General features: G+C 44.6%; 1 protein-coding gene across 4 annotated transcripts in view; it reads left to right on the top strand.

Moving 5' to 3' along the window:
- Window positions 1–22,181, top strand: part of depdc5 (DEP domain containing 5, GATOR1 subcomplex subunit) — a gene marked incomplete at its 5' end in the record, with an annotated part of 73,270 nt that extends 51,089 nt beyond the window's left edge. For 2 of the 4 annotated variants that reach the window (XM_007908724.2, XM_042337296.1), the window contains 13 exon segments: window positions 259–478; window positions 1,799–1,929; window positions 2,763–2,880; window positions 8,894–9,063; window positions 9,661–9,744; window positions 10,908–11,040; window positions 11,222–11,330; window positions 11,891–12,115; window positions 16,338–16,507; window positions 17,564–17,735; window positions 19,645–19,705; window positions 20,620–20,702; window positions 21,417–22,181. In XM_007908724.2, the coding sequence (XP_007906915.1) occupies window positions 259–478; window positions 1,799–1,929; window positions 2,763–2,880; window positions 8,894–9,063; window positions 9,661–9,744; window positions 10,908–11,040; window positions 11,222–11,330; window positions 11,891–12,115; window positions 16,338–16,507; window positions 17,564–17,735; window positions 19,645–19,705; window positions 20,620–20,702; window positions 21,417–21,712 (1,972 nt within the window). 4 annotated transcript variants of the gene reach the window in all.
- Window positions 22,182–23,509: the final 1,328 nt, after the last annotated feature.

Raw genomic sequence — 23,509 nt, 5'->3', positions numbered from 1 at the left:
AGTGGCGGAGCCGGGTGATGTTGCGGAGCTGGGGAAAGGCAGAGCGGATCATGGCACAGATGTAGGGTAAAAAGGATAGTTGAGGGTCAAACAAGATGCTAAAGTTCCGGACTGGTTTAGCGAGGTGGAGAGTGAAATGCTTTGAGACATCCTCTGACCCAGTTGTAAGGATTATTCTTGTGTGGTTATTACTGTGAACATCGTCATGATTTGCTTTTGTCGTGTGGTGAATTACAAGGATTTTCTTGCTGTTCTCAGTTTGATAGAATCTCTGAAGTTCTGGAGGACCAGGTTCCTGCTCCTGCCGGCCTGCGTAACGGCTACAAAACGAATCATGGAGGGGGAGACGCACTGCGACATCTACGGGGAGAAGCTGCGCTCGGACGAGGAGGAGTGGCAGCTGCTGGACGGCTTTGTGCGCTTTGTCGAGGGTTTGAATCGGATCCGGAGACGGCATCGCTCGGATAGGATAATCCGGGTGAGGCTGCTTCCCTGTATCATCGCCACAAAGTCACTGACAGCCTGCGAGCTCGGGGGATTGAGCTGATCTCCTTTGACACACAGCCAGAGGTCGCACTTTGGAGTTCCAGGGCTGCCTGTCACTGGATCCTCTCTGCTCGCTTGACTGAGTCTCACCGGCTGAGTTTCTGGTGACGTTGATGCACTGAAGCGAGGAAAAGACACAATCAAAGAATATTACAGCACAGAAGGAGGCCATTCGGCCCATCGTGCCTGTGCTGGCTCTTTGGAAGAGCCACCGAATCAGCCCCACTCCCCCGCTCTTTCCCCATATCCTTGCAAATGTTTCCTTTTCAAGTTCCTATCCAATTCCCTTTTGAAGTTGTTATTGAACCGGTTTCCCCACCCTTTCAGGCCCTGCATTCCAGACCGTAACAACTCTCTGTGTAAAAACAATTCTCCTCGTCTCCCCTTGGTTCTTTTGCAATTATCCAAAATATATGTTGTCTGGTTACTGACCCACCTGCCAATGGAAACAGTTTCTCCCTATTTTCAGTGCAGAGGTTGGCCATTCAGCCCATGGGGTCTGAGCCACAAGTAACTCTGCTGTTTGGGGTGAGGTAAGCGGGGTGTCTCTGGCTGGGCCGGCTCCAATGTGAGGTGATTGCCATTGGATTGTCCGAATATTCCGAGTCAGCATCTGTGGTTCCTGAGCCAAGCAGCTCCAAGGCACAAACTAGACCGCCAGGCTTGTCAGCAGGATCCGAAGGGGCAAGAATTCTTCCCACTGAACCCCTACACATCAACACCCTAACGGGCAGGGTGGTCCTAAGAAGGACGAACAGCGGGAAGTTTGCCAGTCAGTGCTTTTAATGGTAAATGATAGGATTTTAACTGGTTAAGCTCCAGGAAAACCCAAATGCACCTACTGCAGTCCCCAAGCCTCTCCTAATAGTTTCTGGAATTAGGTAAGCAGGGAGGACCACTCCAGAGAGAGAGAGAGTGCATTCCATTCCAGACGCAGGGAAATGCAGCTGGCATACAAATGTGGAATCCAGACTGGTTTGGAAACATTTAAGTGTGGTGATGAGCCTCTGCCAGTGTCAGACACCAGGCCGACCACATTTTCTTTTAAAAAGTATTTTTGTCCCTAATTGTGGGAATATTCAGCAGTGGAGGGATGTGATTTTCGGGACGCTGCTGTGCACAATTGGCTGCCGCGTTTCGCCCACAAAATATACAGTCAATTCACTTTACAGTACATTCTGTGAAGCGCTTTGAGACGAATCGAAGACATGATAAGGTGCTGTATCAAATGCAAGAATTATTATTATTACAGAAAGGGGCCCCTATCAAAGGTCTGCAGGCGACCGGGCCTCTCTCAGGCTATCCCCCGGAACCGGGACCACCGCTCGGAAAGAAGGGAACCTCAGCTCTGTCGGCATTGCTGGAGATGGAAGCCAATCAGAAGTAAGTCCTGTTCCACCCTCAACTGGTTCTTTCCTCTGCGGGGGGCATGTGGTGCATGAGCGTGCAAACCAGAAGTAACACAACTATATCCAATAGAGTCACTCTGTATCATCTCCGATTATCCTTAAATTTAATGTTGAAAGACTTTAACTTTAGAACCTCACTGCATTCTTTCTTAACATCCTGGATCCCAGCTCTCAACCTTTCTGCTGCACAGCCCTTTCCACACCACAGAAGAAACATAGAAACAGGAAAAGGCCATTCAGCCCCTCAAGCCTCTTCCGCCATTCCGTAAAATCATGGTTAATCTGTACCGCAAGTGCAATTACCCTCCCTTGCCCCGTATCCCTTAACACCCTGACCTAAGAAATGGCTATCCACCTCAATCTTAAAGATGTGACTTGATCCAGATTTGGGGAGAGGGTTCCAGATTTTGGGGGAAAGAGTTCCAGATTTAGTACCTGTACCTCCAGCGCTGTACACCAGTCCCTAGTCTGTAATGTGGAATCAAGCCAAATTGTCTGATGTCCTTCAAAAGAATGACTGGATTTGACTCTCTACCCAAAGCAATAATTTTATGCTTCACCACCAAATGGCTGAGGAAAGAATGCATTTATTCTGATGAATCGGACTGTTGGGTAATAATAATAATAATAATAATCCTTGCATTTGATATAGCGCTTTTCACGTCAGGAGGACGTCCCAAAGCGCTTCACAGAACACATTGTAAAGTGAATTAAAGTAGAGGAGAAAATTGGTATAAATGACCATGATTAACACTGTTTCAATTTTGGAAACCCAGATTGACTTTTCTATCTCCTGTATGTGCTCAGGAGCTTTGAGGAGCAGCAGGCAGCTGTGCTTTCTGGGAAGAGTGCTGGCCCCCTGTCTGACGGCATGTCTGGGGGCAATGTTACCATCACACCTACCTACGTGGACAGCCCGAGGAAGGTAAATAATCACAGCCCCGTTACTCACATCTCACACATTTCAGCTTCAGTCTCAGGAATACCCTAACCCTAAACCAATTGAGCACCGTAACGTACTGCAATAAGTGTTCGTAAAAAGTCTCCATTTTTGCCAATAGGTTTTTAAATTGAATGCAAAAACGATTTGTCAAAGAGTTTGATTTCAGTCACAGTTGACCCATCTCATTGAGTTTCAACAGATGCGTGCAAATTAGAATTAAATTCTTCCTGACTCCAGACTTTTTGTGAACAAAAGAAGTAAAACCTCACAGATTTGAACTTCTTTTAACCTTGGTTCATTGATGCGAGACGGCACTGTGTGCTCTGTGGACGTGTGTATAGGAAACAGTCGCCATGCACAGGGTAACTCACTGGGACACTGTCACCTCGAGAACATTTGCACCTAATGCAGCCTCTGATCTCTCTACAAATGGCTTTTTTTTGCCATTTATTGGCTTTTCGTTCCTAGTGAGAAATTCTTTCTTTTAGTTGTGCAGAAATGTATTGCTATTTTCTTAATTCTCAAGAGTGGCAAAGGACAATTTTCGGATCGACACGAAATATTTTTTTACCCAGAGAATAATTAATGACTGGAATGGGTCACCGGGACGACTCCTTCAGCACAAGATGCTGACTTGTTTTTTTTTATTAAAAGAAGCGTGATTCTATAATGGGAGAATGGAGGGTGGTTTTCTGGAAGGATGAGATCAAATGGGCCAAAGAACCTTCTTCATCCAAACCAATCTTGTATCCTCCCGACGTGAAAGGTGTTCTACCAAATGTAAGGATTATTATCTTGTGACTTATTCCATATAGAAGGTTGCAGGTTCTTTGATTGGCACCACCTTTGACCACCACACCCTTCATTGATCACTGCCTAGTCATCCCAAACTCATAGTGAATGAGCCCATAGCTTCCTCCAAACAGCAGACAGATACTCTCAATGACCTGTTTTCATTACCTTCGATCATCACCCAACTCTCCATTGATCTGAAATCCCACCTAGTCTCATCCGTTAAGACCATTTTATCTTAAAATTTAAGATCAGACAAAATTGTGGAAAGTTCTTAAATTCATTCTTAATTTCATAGAATCTTACAGCACAGAAGGAGGCCAATCAGCCCATCATGCGTGTGTCGGCTCTTTGAAAGAGCCACCAACTAGTCCCCCTCCCTCCCCCACTCTTACCCCAAAGCCCTGCAATTTTTTCCTTTTTAAATACCTATCTAATTCCCTCTTGAAAGCTACTATCAAATCTGCATCCACCACCCTTTCAGGTAGTGTATTCCAGACTATAACAACTCTGTATAAAAAAAATGTTTTCGTCTCCTCTCTGGTTCTTTTGCCAATTATCATAAATCTGTCCTCTAGGAAACAGTTTCTCCCTATCTACTGTATCAAAACCTCTCATAATTTTGAACACCCTTGTTAAATACCCCCTCAAACTTCTCTGCTCTAAGAAAATAATCCCAGCCTCTCTAGACTCTCCACATAATTGTAGTCCTTCATCTCTGTTATCATTCTTGTAAATCTACTTTGCACCTTCTCCAAGGCCCTGACATCCTTCCTAAAGTGTGGTCCCCAGAATTGGACACAATACTCCATCTGAGGTCTAACCAGCGATTTGTTGCTGGTTGGAAGTTCAACATAACGTCTTTGCTTTTATACTCAGTGGCTCTATAAAGCCATGGATCCCATATGCTTTTTTAACCGCTTTGTCAACGGTCACCTTCAAAGAATTGTGTATGTGAACCCCCAGGTCTCTCTGTTCCTCTTTAAAATCTTGCCATTTATCTTATATTGCTTCTCCTCATTCCTCTTCCCACTTCACATTTCTCTGCGTTAAATTCCATCTGCCATGTGTCTGCCCATTTCACCAGCCTGTCTGTGTCCTCCTGTAATCTGCTCGTATCCCCCTCACTGTTTACTACATTTCCAATTTGGAAACTAAATCTTTTTAAGAACTGCAGAAAAACAGGTTCCAAGGTGAAAGATGCTTTGAAGAATTTTCCACAATTCTGCACGATCTTAAATTTTCAATCCAATGAATAAGTGATCACAAGTAAAAGTGAAACCTGATAAACACCAGGAGGAAAGGTATTGGAGGAGTAAATATTAATATGATTATTATTATTTAATCAATACAAGTGTAAGATGCTATTGTTGAGAGCATCTCCTCCCCGCGCCCCCATTGGAGACAGAACCCTATTGGTGTTAGTGGAGGAATCTTATGCAAGATTCCTAACGGAACAGGCTTGAAGGGCTGAATGGCCTATTCCTCTTCCTATGTTCCTACGTGCTGATTTGGGCTGTATGTTTTTACGTAGATTCTGACGTGATCCACCTCACCAGGTTTACTGGGATATTTCAGAACTGAGATTCCTGATTACTGATGACGTATGTCTGTGCACATTAGAGAACTGCCCCAGTTATCTGTGAACAGGAAATTCACTGGAATTGAAGCTGTCAAATTACCTATTCTAAAAATCATTGATTAAAAAGCTCTCTGTCCATGACCTTGACTGAAATTTTGGAACAGACTGCTATGGTTTGTGTGCAATAAATCCTTTTGAAGACATTTCTGGCTTGCCATGTGGTCCTGTAATTTATAGTGATCTTAGGCTTGTAAAGTTTCAGACTGACCTCTAATCCATTTTTATTGCAGTTTTAAGAGGAATAAATCAGCAGATGAAAGGAGAATTATTCATTATTTATTCCTGGATTATTTCCTCCTGATTTAAAACTCTTGATAAGCGCGCATACCCCTTACTTGTGTTCCCTGTGTTGGGAGCCTACTGAATGTTATATGTTAGCTCCGTTTGTCAGAGATCTCCACAAACACGCTTTAAATGTGTTTTAATGTTTGCTTTTAATGTGTCGCTTTCCCCTCTAACCTTGTGACTGTATGTGTTCTATGATGAATACTCTCCACCATTTATCTTTTCTGACGTCTCCGCTCCCAGGACGGAGCCTTCTTTCTGGAGTTTGTGCGAAGCCCTCAAACAGCAGCGATCAACTTCCTCCGGTGAGGTAAGAGAGAGAGAGGTGAAATCTCTTTCGGTCTCTCTCTCTCTCTCTCTCTCTCACTCCACCTCTCTTCCCATGTGCTTCATCCTTTTGTGAAAATCCTCATTGGTTCAAGGCGTTGTAGAAATGTTTTCAAATCTTCCATTGGGGGAATTCTTATTTGAAAATCGCTTTGTAACCTGTTGTGTCATGAGCGCTGACATGACAGAAACTCTCTGCTATTTGATGCGTAAGTTTGTATTGTTTTTGGGGTTTCCTCGTTTCTGAGATGAGTGACATGCTGGAGAATGGATTGTTTTTACCTCTTAGCATCCAGTGACCATGTCACGGGTTCCCTGCCCTTGCTTAATCATGCTCGCTTCAGAAATATCTAGGGACGATGTGATGGTCTGTGTTAGCACACAATGCTTTCATTTCTAGGACCGCTTGCCAGACAGCAATATCAGTGTCTCAGATACAGTCTTGACAGACGGACAAGATCTCCTCACTCTCTCTCTTGCCTGGAGATGTCCTGTGTGAAGTAAGCTTCTCATTCCAGTGTTATTGTTTATGCATCACAGCACAAACCTATTCTTCAATTGGAACTAAATTAGCAATTTCACTAAAAGGGCTGGTGTGAGAATGGAACAGTGCAGTCCGGATGCTTTCCTCAGATTAGGTTGTGTGGAGGAAGCGAGTGTTAGACACTGACACTGGCTGCTAGAAAGTGAAAGTTCCCATTCTCCAGCGAAAACATCCTTCTACTTGATGAGCACCAAAGAACTCGCTATAAACAAGTTTATTTATTTTTTTAAATTACTAATTGATTCCAACCTCCGTCCTCCCTGCTCTGTTACAGTGGGCGGAAACTCTGGCAGAGAGGATTTGAAGGTTGACAAGTTGCCTTTATCTCACCCTAACTACCGTTGTCTATTTAGCTGTTGATGTGAAAGGATCAATGTGATTTTACAGCTGCGTTAATCCTGTCTCTGTCATTCCAGACATGCATGCGTATGTAGTACTCAGCGTGTGTGAAATAACTGACCTCTAACAGCACCAGAAATGATGGCGTTTTGCTCATTAAACTTGTGTCCTCCTCAGTGACCCTTTGAGTACTGATCCAAGAGTTTATATTCCCAAATATTTTCTACGATTTAAAACCTGGTGAAATGACTTTCTCTTAAAACTGTGTTTCTTCTCCCCTCTTCTACTTTGGGGGAGGGGGGGGAGAGGTGAGTGGGATCACTGTGGAGCTGAACTGGCTCCAAGGTGACATGTTTGGCGACAGAATGTCAGAATCGAGGCAGCCCTCTGTGGCAGTCTCTAGTCCAGTTCCTGAGCCAAGTGGGTCCGCAGTATTCCAGGGCACTGCTGGTGACAGCACAGCACAGCCTGGCTCATCAGCAGGACCTGGAAGGGCAGACTAATCACTGGGAGTAGGGAGTCATCTCACTCAGCTCCTGCAAGCCATTGCTCCTAGCTCGACAAGCAGCGGAGCGGGAAGCTTGCCAGACAGCGATATCAATGCTAAGCTATGCTGTTTTAGTTGGTTAGACTCCAGCGGTTACCCCAACGCACACTCTGAGATCCCCAACCCTTGGCTCTTGCCAACCTGCGCCTAATACTCTCCGGAATTAGATGAACAGGATGCGACCTTCCAGAGAGAGAGAGATTCCAACAATCTATCTCTGGAATATCCATGTGTAGGTGGGATGCATGGAATTCTCAGCTTGGTTTGGAAACTCGTAAACATGGTGATGGGTTTCCGCATGTGTTATACACTCAGCTGACAAAATAAAATTTCTTCTCCCTTCTGGTTTATCCTCATTCCATTTCTTCGCGTGCCGAGATACCAGGTGTAGCTACACAGCCGAGGCTCAGAGACACATAGAGTCAACACCAGAGGTTCAGCCAGAGTCAAGAGACACCTTCTCCCTCCTCCCCTCACTTTCCCCTTCCCCGAACTTGGGACACTGAGGAATATGTAGTGCAGTCTTCCTGCCTAACTAGTTTGGCTAACCACACAGAGCAGAGAATGAATTGGGACTTTGCCCATTATATAATGCTCAGTCGTACACACATTGTTTTTGCCACTGAACCATCTCTGGAGATACCCAGAGAAACACTTTCTCGAGTTTTCAACATGGATTATCAGATCTAGAATTGGGTAACTGAATGGGATCACAGAATGTCTTAGACAACGGTATCCTTTCTTCACAGCTTCCAAAAGGTTATCTGGAGCTCCTTTCATTTGGATTCAGAAATCCAATTCAATTCTCAAAGGGGACCCGTGTGTGAAATTTCCCTCAATAGCTGCTCGCTTCTGTCAGCACGACGTTTAACACTTGAACATTCCTCATCATCAGTCACTCCTTTCAAATGTGTGGGGCTCTGCCTGCAGCCTGACTCTGACCGTTGCTTCCCCATAGATGGAGCATCGTATTCGGACTGGACATGTCCTGTTGCACTTTGGTTAAACTCCCAGTGCGAGCTGCAAGAAATATATAAGTCTATATTTACATAAATATATATAGTAAAAGGTTTTTCTTATCTTTGCCTCTTAGATTTAATAGAGGTTTTTTTAAAATCCTTAAGATGGTTTCGAATAAAATGACATTAAATCTTTTGAAACCACTCTTTTACTTTGGAAAGTAGCAACGTACTTTCAGGTAATAAAAATGTTTTGATTAAAAATTCTCCCCAACAGGTTTTGGATGCAGATTCCCAACGGTCTTGTCACTGATAATGATGCTCTGCCTGGGTTACTTCACTAAACGTAGTCCCTGTTACAAACTCCATGTGAAAAGTCCGTTCACGTCTGTTTCCACATTGAGCACTGGGATTTCCATCTGCCCGGGATAAGAGGAACATTATTGGTAAAGCGAGTTCTGTCTCAAAGTGTTTTCAACAGGCGGATTAATATTAGCTGCGATATTTTTTAAAACGGCTCAGAGATCATGGGGTAAGGAGTTGGCTTTTGTGTTGCACAGGTTCAGGGAGACTCATCAAGTGCTGATCATTCAGAGAGCGGCTCAGCCACAGCCAGCTCAGCTTCAACAGGGGATCGAACCAGCGCCACAGGAGGGGCTCAAGCTTCTGCTGCTGTCCCTGGGCAGGGTACAGGAGACCAGGGTTCTGCATCGGGCACATCGGAGGGCAGGTAAGGGTGTGGCCAAACTATCTAATAATGATTGTGACGGGCTTTATGACACCCTCCTGATGTGAAAGGTGTTATACCAAATGTAAGGACTATTATTTATTAGTAGTATATTTTCATTCTGAAAGCTTTCACCTAAAGGTCCTGCCAGGCACATGCAGGAAACAACGACACAACAGCCAGTGTGTGGGGACACCCGGGCAAAACATTGTGGTGTGAAGACTTGCATGTGTTTGCAATCATTGAAAATTTACAGCACAGAAGGAGATGATTCAGGCCATTATATCTGTGCTGGTATAGTCTCCCCCCCACCCTGGGAGATACCTGATCATATCCCATTCCCCTGTTCTTTGCCCCGGATCTTATTATAATAATAATAAAAACTGTGGAGTTTATAATACTAATAATCCTTGTATTTGCTATAGCACCTTATCACATCTTCGAGACTTCTCAAAGCGCTTCACAGGATTTTCTATAAAGTGAATTGACTGTATATATTGTGGGTGAAATGCGGCAGCTAATTGCGCACAGCAGTGTTATTTTCCCTCAAGTCCAATATTTCTTTGAATCAAACACTTCTTGTGTTGGTTTTCTCTGCAGCAGTCACCTGGCGTCCGGGATCGCCAACTCCCTGACCTCCTCGTCATCACTGGCAGAAATAGTGGAAACGATGAAGCATCCCACGTGAGTATTTACAAAGAAAAACTAGCTTCAGTGCGGTGTGTGTGGGTTTGTGTTATGTGTGTAGCTGTGTTGGTGTACTGGCTCTCAATCACTAGAGTAGTGGGTGATTATTTGGTGGAGGGGGTGGGAGGTGGAGCAGTTCCCAGTTAAAAGTTGGTTATGCACCAGAGAGATCTGGACAATGAGGGTTTCTCGTCTTACCTGGACTATTAGGTAAAATACCCCCCTCCCCACCTTCAAATCCCGCCTAAAGACCTTCCTTTTTGATAATAATAATCCTTGCATTTGATATAGCGCTTTTCACGTCGGGAGGACGTCCCAAAGTGCTTCACAGAACACACTGTAAAGTGAATTGACTGTATATTTGTGGGCAAACGCGGCAGCCAATTGCGCACAGCAATGTCCCACAAACAGTCGTAGATTGAAAATGACCAATTTATTATTGTTTTGTTTTGGAGGGATTATTATTAGGCTCTGTGTGGAGTAAGGAAACTTGCCCAAGGTTTCACCCTCTGCCTGGAATTGAACTCAGGTCTCTCGCTTGCAAAGCGAGTGCTCTAACCACTGAGCTACAGGACTCCACATGATGGTGCTTACGGTCACCTCCCCCCTCCCTCCTTCTCCCCCTGGCTCGGGGTCAGACTCTGCCACTGTCAAGCGCTCCAGGATACTGCCCTGCGTGAACGGGCGCTGTGTAATTGCAAGTTGTTGTTATTAATTAGAGAGTCACACAGTACAGAGGGTGGGGGGCAAGTTGGGGGCAGCTCACTCAAGCCAGGTGTCTCTCAACAGACCCCAGAATGGCTCTGAGGAAGCCAAGTGGCAACAGTGCCAGAGACCAGTCGGAAGCTATAAATGAGTGTACTTTGCAATTTATGTGCCACTCCCTCCCAAACTCTGCATTAACCAACTGCTGTAATAGAAAGTCACTGCACTTTATAATAAAACTGTAAAGTGCTCTGACATTTTGGGGTGTTGAGACACTGGGTCAGGTGCAAGAATGATGATGATTGTTATTATTAACCGTTGCCTATGTGAATTAAAGGGTTTTATTGGTTTTAAGAACAAAGTACAAAACGATTTTCAGAGTTGGTGTGAAAACATTTGAACAAACACTTGACTTAATGAGTTGCCGCTTGTCTTTGCTTGTTCTCCACACCCAGGACTGGGATTCAGTTGCTGCCGGAGCAAAGGGGCCTCCATCCCAACTGCTTCATCAGCGCAGAGGTGGTTCACTGGCTGATTAACAATGTTGAAGGTGTGCAGACTCAGCCGATGGCCATCGACATCATGCAGGTAAAGGCAGAGTTCTCAGAGGAGGCACGGCCCAGCCTGCTGCCCTGTAGCTAAGCCACTTCCTGATTATTATAATAACAATAATAATCCTTGCATTTGATATAGCGCCTTATCACGTCTTCAAGACGTCAAATGCAAGATTTATTATTATTCTATGTTACACATTTGTGTGTCTTTTCAGAAAATGCTGGATGAGCAGCTGATCGTCCACGCGTTTGGGGAATCGATGCGCACGTTTGTGTACGGCTTCTACTTGTACAGGATTGTCACCGATCGAGATGGAGAGAAAGGTGAACGTTAATAGTACTGGATGTTTGTGCGCAGTTCAGACTGTAGCAAATTAATAAGCAGCCGTGGAGAGATAACCATGATAGGAAATGGCTGAATATTAAGTATGTTAATCTTTTATATTATATTGCAAATTCTTGGCTACTTGTATCTGTTGTTGATTTTCCCCTCATTCCACCCCAACCCCTCAAAATCACTAAAGCTATTGAACTCAGTGCTCCTGAACTGTGTGTGGGTGTGTGAGCGAGAGTGCTACACTGGGTGTAAGAGAGAGAGAGAGAGAGAATGTGTAACATTGAAGAGGACTGGATCAGGCTCGGTTCCCAGCAAACCCTCCAGAGCTCCAACCAAGTAGAGCCTTGATCTTACCGTGGCTCGCGCTTATTGTCTCAATGTTTAACTGGTTGCTACCCAGTCGAGGGGTGAGGTATTTGAGGACATGTGTCCCCGGGTGTATTATATTATACCGTGTATCACCCGCGAGAGAGGAGGGCACAGAAGTGCAGGGTCAAAAGAAAAAGCTTATGTTACACATTGCCTGAACTTGTCTCTTGTCCAACAGGAAATGTGCAGTCGTCAACCATATGGTACACGTCCACAATGGACGACTTGGCGGCGTTCCAGCGTAAATGGTTTGAAGTGGCCTTCGTCACTGAAGAGCGGCTACACAGCGACATTCCTGCCTTCCTCTTACCTTGGCTGCCCAGTAGGCCAGCCTCCTATGCAAGTAGGCACAGTTCCTTTAGCCGCAGTTTTGGAGGACGAAGCCAAGCCGCTGCTTTACTAGGTAGATGCGCAACACAGGCAGCAGCAGCAGAGGGTCAGGGTCTGCCAAGAGAATGATTTCATGTGGATGGAAGCCGGGGGGACCTTTACTGTTCTCCACCTCAGCCGCTTGGGCTGGATGTTTATTGTGAAGCACTTTGATAAGGTGTTCTATCCAATACAAGGATTACTTATGATTATTATTATTATGATGATGATGTGTCTGCTTCACAAGGCAGTACTTTCTTGTCTACTCGGACCTCCTGGAATCTGGATCTCGTCTCATGTGGATTTTTGTGTGTGTACAGTGAGCTTCGCAGCTTTTGTTACTGGAGAAAACTTAGACTGCCCCAGGGTACATGTTTTTTAGGCTCAAGCCTTTGCGATCTCTTAGTAAGCAGACACGAGGGAGAAAGGACCAGAGGTTTATGGGAGGGAGGTGAATACTGGCACGGACTAGTTGGGCCAAAGTGACCTGTTTTGGTGCTTCATAGATTATTTAATTCTATGGGAGGGAGTCTATCGTGTTAAAGACAGGGTGACTCAAAGACTGGGCTAAGATTACAAACAATATTTCCTACAAAACACTTAACGATATCCACAAAAAGCAAATGTAAGGTGAATTGAGACATAGGAGAGAAACAGTTATTCAAACTCCCAGATTATTTTAACATGGGTGAGTGTTCTAATAGGAAAATGGGGAAGAGCGTTGAGGGAACTCTTGTTCTCTTGATATTTGTCATAACTTAAATATATTTATTGTAACGTATGTTTACCATACAGGCGATCCACCAGAAAGCATTGAGCTTAAATACATTGAGATCTTACAGTAAGGATTCCTGTATAGAAAGATTCACTTAAAGCCAGGAATTCACCAGCTTTTTGTTTTGAAAAAGCAAAGTGGTCACAAAGAATTGCAATTAAGATCTTGTGTTAAAACCAATCGTTTCTGTCAACCTGCTGAGGTTTGGGTTTAGAATAAGGACAGCATTTGTTCAGGAACCAAAAGCTCCCTGTGGAACAGACTTTGCCAAATCAACAATAATAATAATAATCCTTGCGTTTGATATAGCACCTTATCACGTCTTCGAGACGTCTCAAAAGTGCTTCACAGGATACACTGTAAAGTGAATTGCCTGTAGATTTTGTGGGCGAAACAGGGTGCTTCTGCCAGTTTCTGACCAGTAAGCTTTACTAACCATAACTGCTTACAAAATGCTCATCGTGATTTTTTTTTAAAAAAGTTCACATTTCAAGATGGCAGTTTGCTAAAAATCCATTGCAGATGTCCACTTTCCAGCTAACGCATTATATCTCTATATCTGAGCCCAAGCTAGCAGGTCATCCCCATCGCAGCTTCCGCTATAAATGCAACATGTCCACGTGAAATCATTGGTTTCCCTCTTGGAGCTCGCGGGCCGTCTCCCTCGCTCAGCCTGTGATGTGAAATTGCGTGTGTGTGTAACGTGGAGCTCAGGAACAAGCTCATCTCCCACAATCAACCAGTGAAATCAATACCTTCTTCGTATTAATACTGATTCTAGTCCCTAGACTATCCTGCATGATTCCCCTCCCCTTTAGTATGCAGAATGTAAGAAATGACGGGACCTAACATGCTCTGGTCACCAGCCCTGGTAAATGTTTACACTTGTTCTTATAACCATGATGTTTCAAATTCACTGGAGGCCACATAGGGTTTTAGGACCCATTTGTAATCTCATGAAGATCACAGTCTTCACTGATCATAATGGATTCTTTCAATGCAGTCCCTGTGTGTGTGTGTGTGTGTGTGTGCGCGAATGAGTGCTTGCTGAGAGTGAGACTCGCTTTATGAATTCTTTTCTCACCAGCCCTTTTCCTGATTTAGTTACAATTCAGTCTGGAGTGCAGGTAAGTGTCCAGTTTCGGTGCTGCACTGAATGAAGGGGTTCCAATGAGGAGCCTGTGAGTGTGTTGTGTTTCCAACAACTCTCTCTCCATTCACATGGTAATGATATTGAGGCCCCTACAACTGGGACAAGATCAGTAAGCTGGATCATAGAATCATAGAATATCACAGCGCAGAAGGAGGCCATTCGGCCCATCGTGCCTGTGCTGGCTCTTTGGAAGAGCCACCCAATCAGCCCCACTCCCCCGCTCTTTCCCTGTATCCTTGCAAATTTTTCCTTTACAAGTATCTCTCCAATTCTCTTTTGAAAGTTGTTATTGAATCTGTTTCCACCAGACTTTCAGGCCGTGATTCCAGACCATAACAACTCTCTTGTGTAAAATAATTTCCCCTCATTAATTAACATTAAGATGTTAATGTTATTACAAATACCAAACCTTGATAATTTTTTACACATATATAAATACCGTATTATATATTGTGGTTTGCACAGTTTAAAATATGAAAATAACCCCCCACTAATGGCAGCTCTGCAAAACATTGTGCAGACAATGATCTGATCTGAGGTAACCTGGATCTGCTTTGAATTTTCAATTCCACTTAACAGAAAGTTAGGATAAGATCCCAACATAAATCATTCTACAACATCCATTGGGTGACGAAGAGAATGTTCCTGTGAATGTGAAGCGTTTTGAGGCGTCTCGAAGGCGTGATAAGGCGCTATATCAAATGCAAGTTTTATTATTATTATTTAATGTAAAAGGGAAGTTATACTGAAAGATTTTCTGAAACTTTTTTTTAAAACATCAGTTTGGTGAAAAGACATGATGACTCGTTCACCTTTTTGATCTGCGTGGAACAGACTAAGTGGCTGAAGAGGTCCTGGGTGTGAATGTTCACAATGATCCCAGTCACCCAGGAACGCTAAATCCATAGCACAAAACTGCCCAGAGTTTACATCAGACATCACGAAGAGGAGCTTCATGCAGAACTGATGTGTTTACTGGGAGGAAAATGATACCTTATGTTATTGCAGCATTTAGTCTATTCTGAACCCTGTTATTATCTGTGTAGCCTGGCTGGCACAGAACCACTCTTTTGCATTTGTGTGAGTGTAATTGCATGTGAGCAGCCTCTGATTTCTACTTCACTTTTTAATTTCTCCCGTGTTTATTTGACCTTCCCCTGGACACACGTCAGTCCCTAGCTATTGGTGCTCCGGGTGTTAGCTTTAGAAGAGAATTCTGGTCTTGCTCATTGTCTAGACATCCTTCTTGCTCTTCCCACATCCTCGACTGTCCCAATCAACACAACAACAACAACTTGCATTTATATAGCGCCTCTCTCACAAGGTAGCGTCCCAGAGCACTTGACAGTGGCGGAGCACGACACCGAGAGGGGGGAGGTGACCATTGTAGGCACGGTCGGAACAGGACGGTCTTCAGGCACGACCTGAAGATGGCACAGCGGTAACCTTCATTGCAGATTGGTGACATCAGCTCTCCCTGCCTCACTCTGTGGGAGCACCAGTGTGTGATGTGTGGATGGATCTCAGCCTAAAGGCAGAACAGCGCCACGTCTGAGATCTCAGCTTTGTGTTTGTTAAATTGTGGAATGAATCCAGTCACACTCTCCTGGTGCCGTTCCAATAACTGCAAGACAATTTGAGTGTTGCCCATGGTTTGACTTCACGATCCCTCATTCATGCATTAAATAGTAATAATAATAATCCTTGCATTTGATTTGGGGCTTTATCACGTCTTCGAGACGTCTCGAAGCGCTTCACAGAATATACTGTAAAGTGAATTGACTATATTTGTGGGCGAAACGCAGTAGCCAATTGCGCACAGCAGTGTCCCATAAACAGTCATAGATTGAATTGACCAATTTATTGTTAGTTTTTTTGAAGGAATTATTACCCCCGAAAAAACTAACTAATTGACTAACAGCCGGGTTCCTACTTACTGCTGGGTAAACAGAGACGTATAGAGTAAGGAAACTTGCCCAAGGTTGCGCCCTCCCTGGGAATCAAACCCAGGTCTCTCACTTGTGAGGCGAGTGCTCTAACCACGGAATAAATGTTATTGTTAATAGTGTGGAGATGTTTGAATATTAACATTCCTAGCTCTTCAAACAAAATACATTATGATTTTAATTGCCCATATTTCTGATCGAGTTGACTGTTTAGAATCTGTGCATGAAATCCACAGGAGTAATGGCTGAGTACTGTGGTACCTAATAGCTCATAACATGTAGACAGTATGAAGGCGGAGAGTGGATGCACATCCAGACATGTTTTCGTATTGATTTTCTTTCCCCCTCTCTCTCTGTCTCTCGCCCTCTCCTTCCCTTGTAGCGGCAACGGTCCCCGAGCAGAAAACGGTGACTCTGGATGTGGATGTAAATAATCGCTCTGACCGGCTGGAATGGTGCAGTTGCTATTATCACGGGAACTACTCATTAAACTCTGCATTTGAAATCAAACTGCACTGGATGGCGGTCACTTCAGCCGTCCTCTTTGAGATGGTATGTGTGATCAGGCCTTAACTAGCTGGGGAATAGCCTAACACACAAGCGATGATTTGAGGGTGAGATGAACTGAGATTGTTTATGTATTAGATTGCTGAAGGCATTACTGACCTAGATAGAGAGTAACAGCTGAGGGGACAATAATACAGTGCTCAAAAGCACATTCAAAAGGTGTGTTGTGTGTTTGTTGAAGTACTTTCACTGTGTTTTCCTGGAATAAATTTGTTTTCAAAGAGATGAGAAATGTTTACAGCAGATTGTAGCCCCGTGACATCTGCAGGCAGTAGTTTCTGAAGTGTTGCAATCAGTTGAAAAACAGCACAGTATTTTTGCCAAATTGCTCCCATCGTTTGTTGCCAGGATGAGTCAGGTATCAAAGAGTAAAAGCATTTTTAATTGGAAGGTTTCCTATTTCCTGGTCTCCCAGGGTGATTGTCACTTCAAATCTGACTGGTTTCCTCTTGGGCAATGACTTGGTGTCTGTCTGCTCAGTGCTTCAGCACAAAACCAGGAGCATCAAACATCGCATTATACTCTTCCCGTTATATGTTCATACCAGATTGTGGGTGGGGGAAGGGAAGAAAGGTTGAGTGAAGCATTCATATTGTCACGCTGATTTATCTATCGTGTTCTGAATGTTAATCATTCACATTTCAGTGAGTTTGTTGGCAGTCGTTCAAATATACATTAGAGGAAAAAAGTTCTGCAGATAGGAATGTGAGGAACGGAAGAGAAAATATGAGGAGGATCTGGGTCTCTCCATTGAATTTTCTCCCTGAGATAGATGACACTTGCTTGAAGGATCCTGTGTGGATTCTATCCCAAAGGCTTGCTGAATTGAATAAATAAATGTTCCTGTTTATGCACCATCTCACATCGATCAATAAAGCTGAGAAACTGAAAACCAGAAGCAAACAATGACAAACCACATTTGGGGACTGAGGAGCTGTAGCTGTGAAGACTCTTGTAACCGAAGTGGGAAAAATGCAAAGTGAAACTTATTTGCTTTTTGTCCCCTTTATTAATCCAAGTCTTTCCCTCTCCCTCTACCAGGTGCAGGGCTGGCACAGGAAAGCCACTTCTTGTGGGTTTCTCCTGATACCTGTCCTTGAAGGTCCATTTGCACTCCCAAGTTACCTGTACGGAGACCCTCTACGAGCTCAGCTTTTCATCCCACTGAATATTAGCTGCTTAGTGAAGGAAGGCAGTGAACATCTCTTTGATGGTAAGTGAATCACCGAAATATCGAAGGTGTAATAATAATAATAAATATTAAATAATAATCCTTGCATTTGCATCCGCCAATCGACGAACACTGGGTGCCTACTTACTGCTGGTAAACAGAGGCGTGTGTATGGAGTAAGGAAACTTGCCCAACATTTCGCCCTGTCCAGGATTCGAACCTGGCACCTCTCGCTTGCGAGGCGAGTGCCATAGCCACTCAGCTACAGGATTCTGCAAAACAATGCCCTATGCACAGGAATTAGACATTTTGAACAATTATATAATGGGGATTATCAAGCAGGTGAATCTGGTTGTATAGTACAAAAGTAACAGATAAAACCATTAACTTTTATCAGCACAATTGAAACAGTAAAACCTTCGGAGCAATCTCCTGCATGTCTGTTAGTACAACAGTATTCAGGGTTCTGAAGGGACAACACAAGTGTAAACTGGCCTGAGGGGTTAGATGCCTCCTCTCTGTCTCTGTACTGACTCTGTCACTGACAACAGGCAACAGCAGTGAGTCGGGAAGATATTTAACTTCGAGGCATCACAGCTGAGCCTGAAGCTGTCCTCACCACATGTTCTCATGTGCACACATTCCAGTCGGATCATTGAGTAGCTGAGTTTCCGCCTGGGCTACTGAGCCAGTTGTAACACTCCTGCCTGGTTGAACTGAACTAGTTCAGCACAGACCGTGAGTATTTACTCAATGAGTCACCAGACGAAACTGTCTTTTATATAAAAATATATTTACTGCTTCTAACTTTCTAACCTTTTCTTACTATCTCTCTCCTCTGAAGACCACTGGCTCAGTGGTTAGAGCACTCACCTCACAAGCGAGAGACCTGGGTTCGATTCCTGGGCAGGGCCAATCGATATGCAAGTTTCCTTACTCCACGCGCCTGTGTTTACCCGCAGTAAGTAGGAACCCACTTGTTAGTCAATTGACGGATCACTTTTCCGGAGGTAATAATCCCTTCAAAAACAAAAAAATTTGGATCGATTTCAAAATCATCTCTGACCTCCTTACACCTCACTCCAACACCCACTCCCTTCACTAGACTGACTCCGGCCTCCTGTGTGTCCCGCGCCCTCACCCCCTCTTCTCTGTGATCAGCAGCCATGCTTTCAACCACACTGCCCCCAATCTCTGGAACTCGCTGCCTCGATTCTTCAATCTTGCCTCCTCCTTCAGATCGCATCTGAAACTCGACTTCCTTGACCAAGCCTGTGCTTATCCTCTTTAGACTGCAGACCCATGGCAGTTCTTCTCCGGTTTAGCTTTGAGCTCGGCCGTTGTTAATGCCCTGAGCCACCGCCCGCCCACCTGAAGGGCGTATTATAAATACAGTTTGTTATTAGAATGAGTTTTAGTCTTAGAGAGAATCCATCATTCTCCCACAGCAGGAAGGCACATGTGGGAATGTATAATAATAATCCTTGCATTTGATATAGCGCTTAATCCCGTCTCAAAGTGCTTCACTGAATATATTGTAAAATGACTTGACTGTATATTTTGTGGGTGAAACAGGCGGCCAATTGCACACAGCAGCGTCCCACAAACGGTCATGGATTGAGTGACCAAATTATTATTCTTTTAAGGGATTATTACCCCCAGAAAGCAATCCGCTATTCGATTAACAACTGGATACCTACTTACTGCTGGGTAAACCTAGGCATGTGTGTGGAGTAAGGAAACGTGCCTAAGGTTTCCCGCTGCCTGGGAATTGAACCCAGATCCTCTCACTTGCAAGGCCAGTGCTCTAACCACTGAGCTACAGGATTCCTAATATGACTCGAGCAGTGATCAGAATTCTGGTCCCGATCTGAATGGTTCTGCTCTCCAGCTCCACCTGCACTCAGTTGTTTTATGTCTGACTCCTGCTGATCTGTTCCTGTTGTTGTAGGGTTTGAGCCGGAGACGTACTGGGATCGGATGCAGCTTTTACAGGAAGCCATAATTGCCAGGTGCAGTACTCCCAAGATGGTTGGAGGGCACGGAAAGAGGTCCTTACTCAACTGTAAACTGTTTGAACAAGAAACTGACGGCCCTTTTTACTGTTAATCAATGTGTGTTTAGCTAATCAGCCCCGTGGACAATACCTTTAGAATTCACCCTTTACCGATCATCCTCTATACTTTTAGAGTTGGCTTTGGCCTTGTTGCCAAAATACAGAGCTGAATGTGTGCTGCTCTGGCCACCTGTAATAATAATAATCCTTGCGTTTGATATAGCGCCTGATTGCGTCTTCGAGACGTCTCAAAGCGCTTAACAAAATGTACTGTAAAGTGTAGTGACTGTATATTTTGTGGACGAAACCGTCCATGGAGATCTGCAAAAGAGAATTTCAGATTGGTTGATTTTTTTTCTGGTCTATCTTTGCCCCCCTGCCCCCATCCCACACACCCTCGCCCACACTCAATGAATGGCAAGCTCCGTTTCCCAGAGAATCTGGACAGACACCAAACAACAACGCACACAAATTGCTTCTCTGAGGCTGAGCAACTCTGTGCAAAATGAGGAGGAAGAGGAAGGCATCGGGTGAATGTGTGAGGGTACATGAAGCACACATGTGGAACCACTGGTCATATTTTCACTGTATCTGTATAGAAGAGGGAGGATGTACAGGAAAGGAGAGATCACAACACAAAAGCGTAAATACCGCAGACGCTGAAAACCTGAAATAAAGACGGAAGTCACTGGGAATACTCAGCAGGTCAGGCAGCATCTATGGAGAGAGGAAAGTGAGTTAATGACTCAGGTCGATGACCCTTGGTCACTTTCCTCTCCCCGTAGATGCTGCCTGACCTGCTGAGTATTCCAGCGATTTCTGTTTTTATTTGAGGGAGAGATCATGATGTATTGTTTTCTTTTGTTCCAGGTTTGGGTTTATCCAAGACAAATACTCCGCCTCAGCCTTTAATTTCCCAGCGGAGAATAAGCCGCAATATATCCATGTCACAGGTGAGTGCCGGTACATGGTGCGGAAGCAACAAATAAACAAAGGCACCGAAATATCATTGGCAGAACTTGCTAATCTGCAGCTTTTGGAACTGGGGACAGGAGCAGAATCTTGCTTCCCAGAGCATATAGAATTATACAGCACAGAAGGAGGCCATTCGGCCCATCGTGCCTATGCCGGCTCTTTGGAAGAGTTGCCCAATCAGTTGCCCACTCCCCGCTCTTTCCCCATATCCCTACAAGTTTTTCCTTTTCAAGTACCTGTCCGATTCCCTTTGGAAAGTTGTCACTGGATCTGTTTCCACAGCCTTTCAGACAGTACATTGCAGACCATAACAACTCTGTTGAATTCCAAACTGTAGGAGAGAGATCAAGCTTAGGTTGGCTGATACACTGCTGAAGAGAAGAAAGACTGAGTTGGGCAGTTTTGAGGTTCTGGGTAAGAATGAGAGTGGAAACTGGACTCTGCAGGTGTGATCACTGTAGGATTAACACGTTTCGCACACAATACAGTCAGTTCACTTTACAGTATATTCTGTGAAACGCTTGGAGACGTCTCGAAGACTTGATGAGGCACTGTAGGAAATGCGAGGATTATAAATGTGTTCAGGATAGATCCCTGATATCCTATATTTGGATACAATCCCTCGTATTCTATTGAAAACGTGTGGCACCTCTGCAGGCAGTGGTTTAATCCCAGTTGTTGTCTCCCCACAGGCACTGTGTTCCTTCAGTTGCCGTATTCCAAACGCAAACTGACGTCTGGGCAGCAGCGACGACGCAGGAACTCCACCAGCTCCAGCAACCAGAGCATGTTCGGGGAGGAGAAGATTGGCCTCAACTGGGCCTACAACACCATGCTGACCAAAACCTGGCGATCGAGCGCTACCGGGGACGAAAAACTCACCGATCGTCTACTTAAAGACTTGACGGACTTTTGCGCCAACAGAGACAATCGTCTGGTGACTTTCTGGGAGAGCTGCCTGGAGAGGATGCATTCCAGCGCCCCCTGATACAACGGACATAACAGTGGAAAGGAAAGGAAAGGAAAGGGCGGTCATGCCAGCAAAGCTCGTCGTCTCACTGCGAAATGCCATGCATCTAACCTTAGCCATCCACGGTCTGCCCGCTGCCCACTATGGCCATGGTCTTAGATGGCAATCCTGCGCGGCAACAGTCTGTGTGAAACAGCTTACGTATTAACTCACTGACAACTGATATCCTGCCCTGTCGTGCTTTACCAAATAATTAGTTATGCTAACAATTCAATTATTTATATTTTCTCAATTTCAGTAAATTGGTGTGGAATTGTACAGATCAGCAGAGTAACCACTTGCTGGTGTTCTGCTTGTTAAACATCTTAAACATTGCAGCCTTACAAAGCCTCTGTTTACCTCCTTTTGTGTTGAAATTTCCCCAATTCTGTGAATACAGGGCAAAACATTGGGCAAGTTTCCTTACTCCACGCGCCTCTGTTTACGAGCAGTAAGTAGGAACCCGGTTGTTAGTCGATTGGCGGATCGCTTTTCCGGAGATAATAATCCCTTCAAAAAAATAATAATTAATTAGTCACTCGATCCATGACTGTTTGTGGGACGCTGTTGTGGCAATTGGCTGCTGCGTTTTGCCCACAAAATATACAGTCAATTCCCTTTACAGTATATCCTGTGAAACGCTTTGCAACGTCTCAAAGACGTGATAAAGCGCTGTATCAAATATAAGGATTATTATTATTAAAAAAAAGGTTTCAATGTGAATATTTAAATGACAGACGGAAGCCATTATTTGCCGAGGCTTGTTATACAGAACAAGTTTGTTAAACCCTGTAGTACAAAGCACTGATTAGGGCAGAATTTGCATGAGTCTCACAGATTATCAGTTACATTCTGACATAGTTCAGAAGATAAATCCTGTTGCGGAAGAATGACGTAACCCTTAGCTTTGTAATCATTTAGGTTTGACTGATCAGAAAGGTTAAGGTGTGAACTGGGCTAATGACAGACGAGCTCTCGTTTTAGCAGCAGATGTGCGTAACACACAGCTCCCCTTTATGCACTTTGTTTGTATTTATTTGATGGATCGTGTGCTAAAGTCTTCCCTTCAACCAGTTTGATGTGGGAGGGAGCAGACCGGACACGGTTCGGTACATAGATTTTTCCAAAGGAATTTTAAAAAGATCAACTTGATTGGCAGTGGTGATGAACCCATCACTGTCAAATGGTGTTTTTCCTGAAGAGGTGCAATGCTTTCCTCAAACGGTTTAAACTCAGTCCCGATTATTCCTGAATCACTGCTCTGGGCCTATGGAGCTTCCCTCAGTTAAGCTGTGTTTTATGACGCTGTTAATAAGATGGCTACAATTTGATAATATGGAACAAATGAAAATAGTTTCTCTTTCTCCCCTCCCCTCCTCTCCTCTCCCCTCCTCTCCTCTCCCCTCCTCTCCCCTCTCCTCCTCTCCCCTCCTCTCCCCTCTCCTCCTCTCACCTCCTCTCCCCTCCTCTCCTCTCCCCTCCTCCTCTCCCCTCCTCTCCCTCCCTCCTCTCCTCTCCTCTCCCCTCTCTCCTCTCCCCTCCCCTCTCCCTCCTCTCCCCTCTCCTCCTCCCTCCTCTCCCTCCTCTCCCTCTCCTCCTCTCCCCTCTTCCTCTCCCTCCTCTCCCTCTCCTCCTCTCCCCTCCTCTTCTCTCCTCTCCCCTCCTCTCCTCTCCCCTCCTCCTCTCTCCCAATAAAGTTTTGTGTGGATTCTGCTTTCTTTTATATGTTCCGGTTGCTTTCCATATTCTCTTGTTGATCTTTTGTAATACACGAAG

Source organism: Callorhinchus milii, unplaced genomic scaffold, assembly GCF_018977255.1.
Source record: "Callorhinchus milii isolate IMCB2004 unplaced genomic scaffold, IMCB_Cmil_1.0 Scaffold8, whole genome shotgun sequence".
NCBI lineage: Eukaryota > Metazoa > Chordata > Chondrichthyes > Chimaeriformes > Callorhinchidae > Callorhinchus > Callorhinchus milii.
This window is presented reverse-complemented; position numbering and strand designations above follow the sequence as displayed.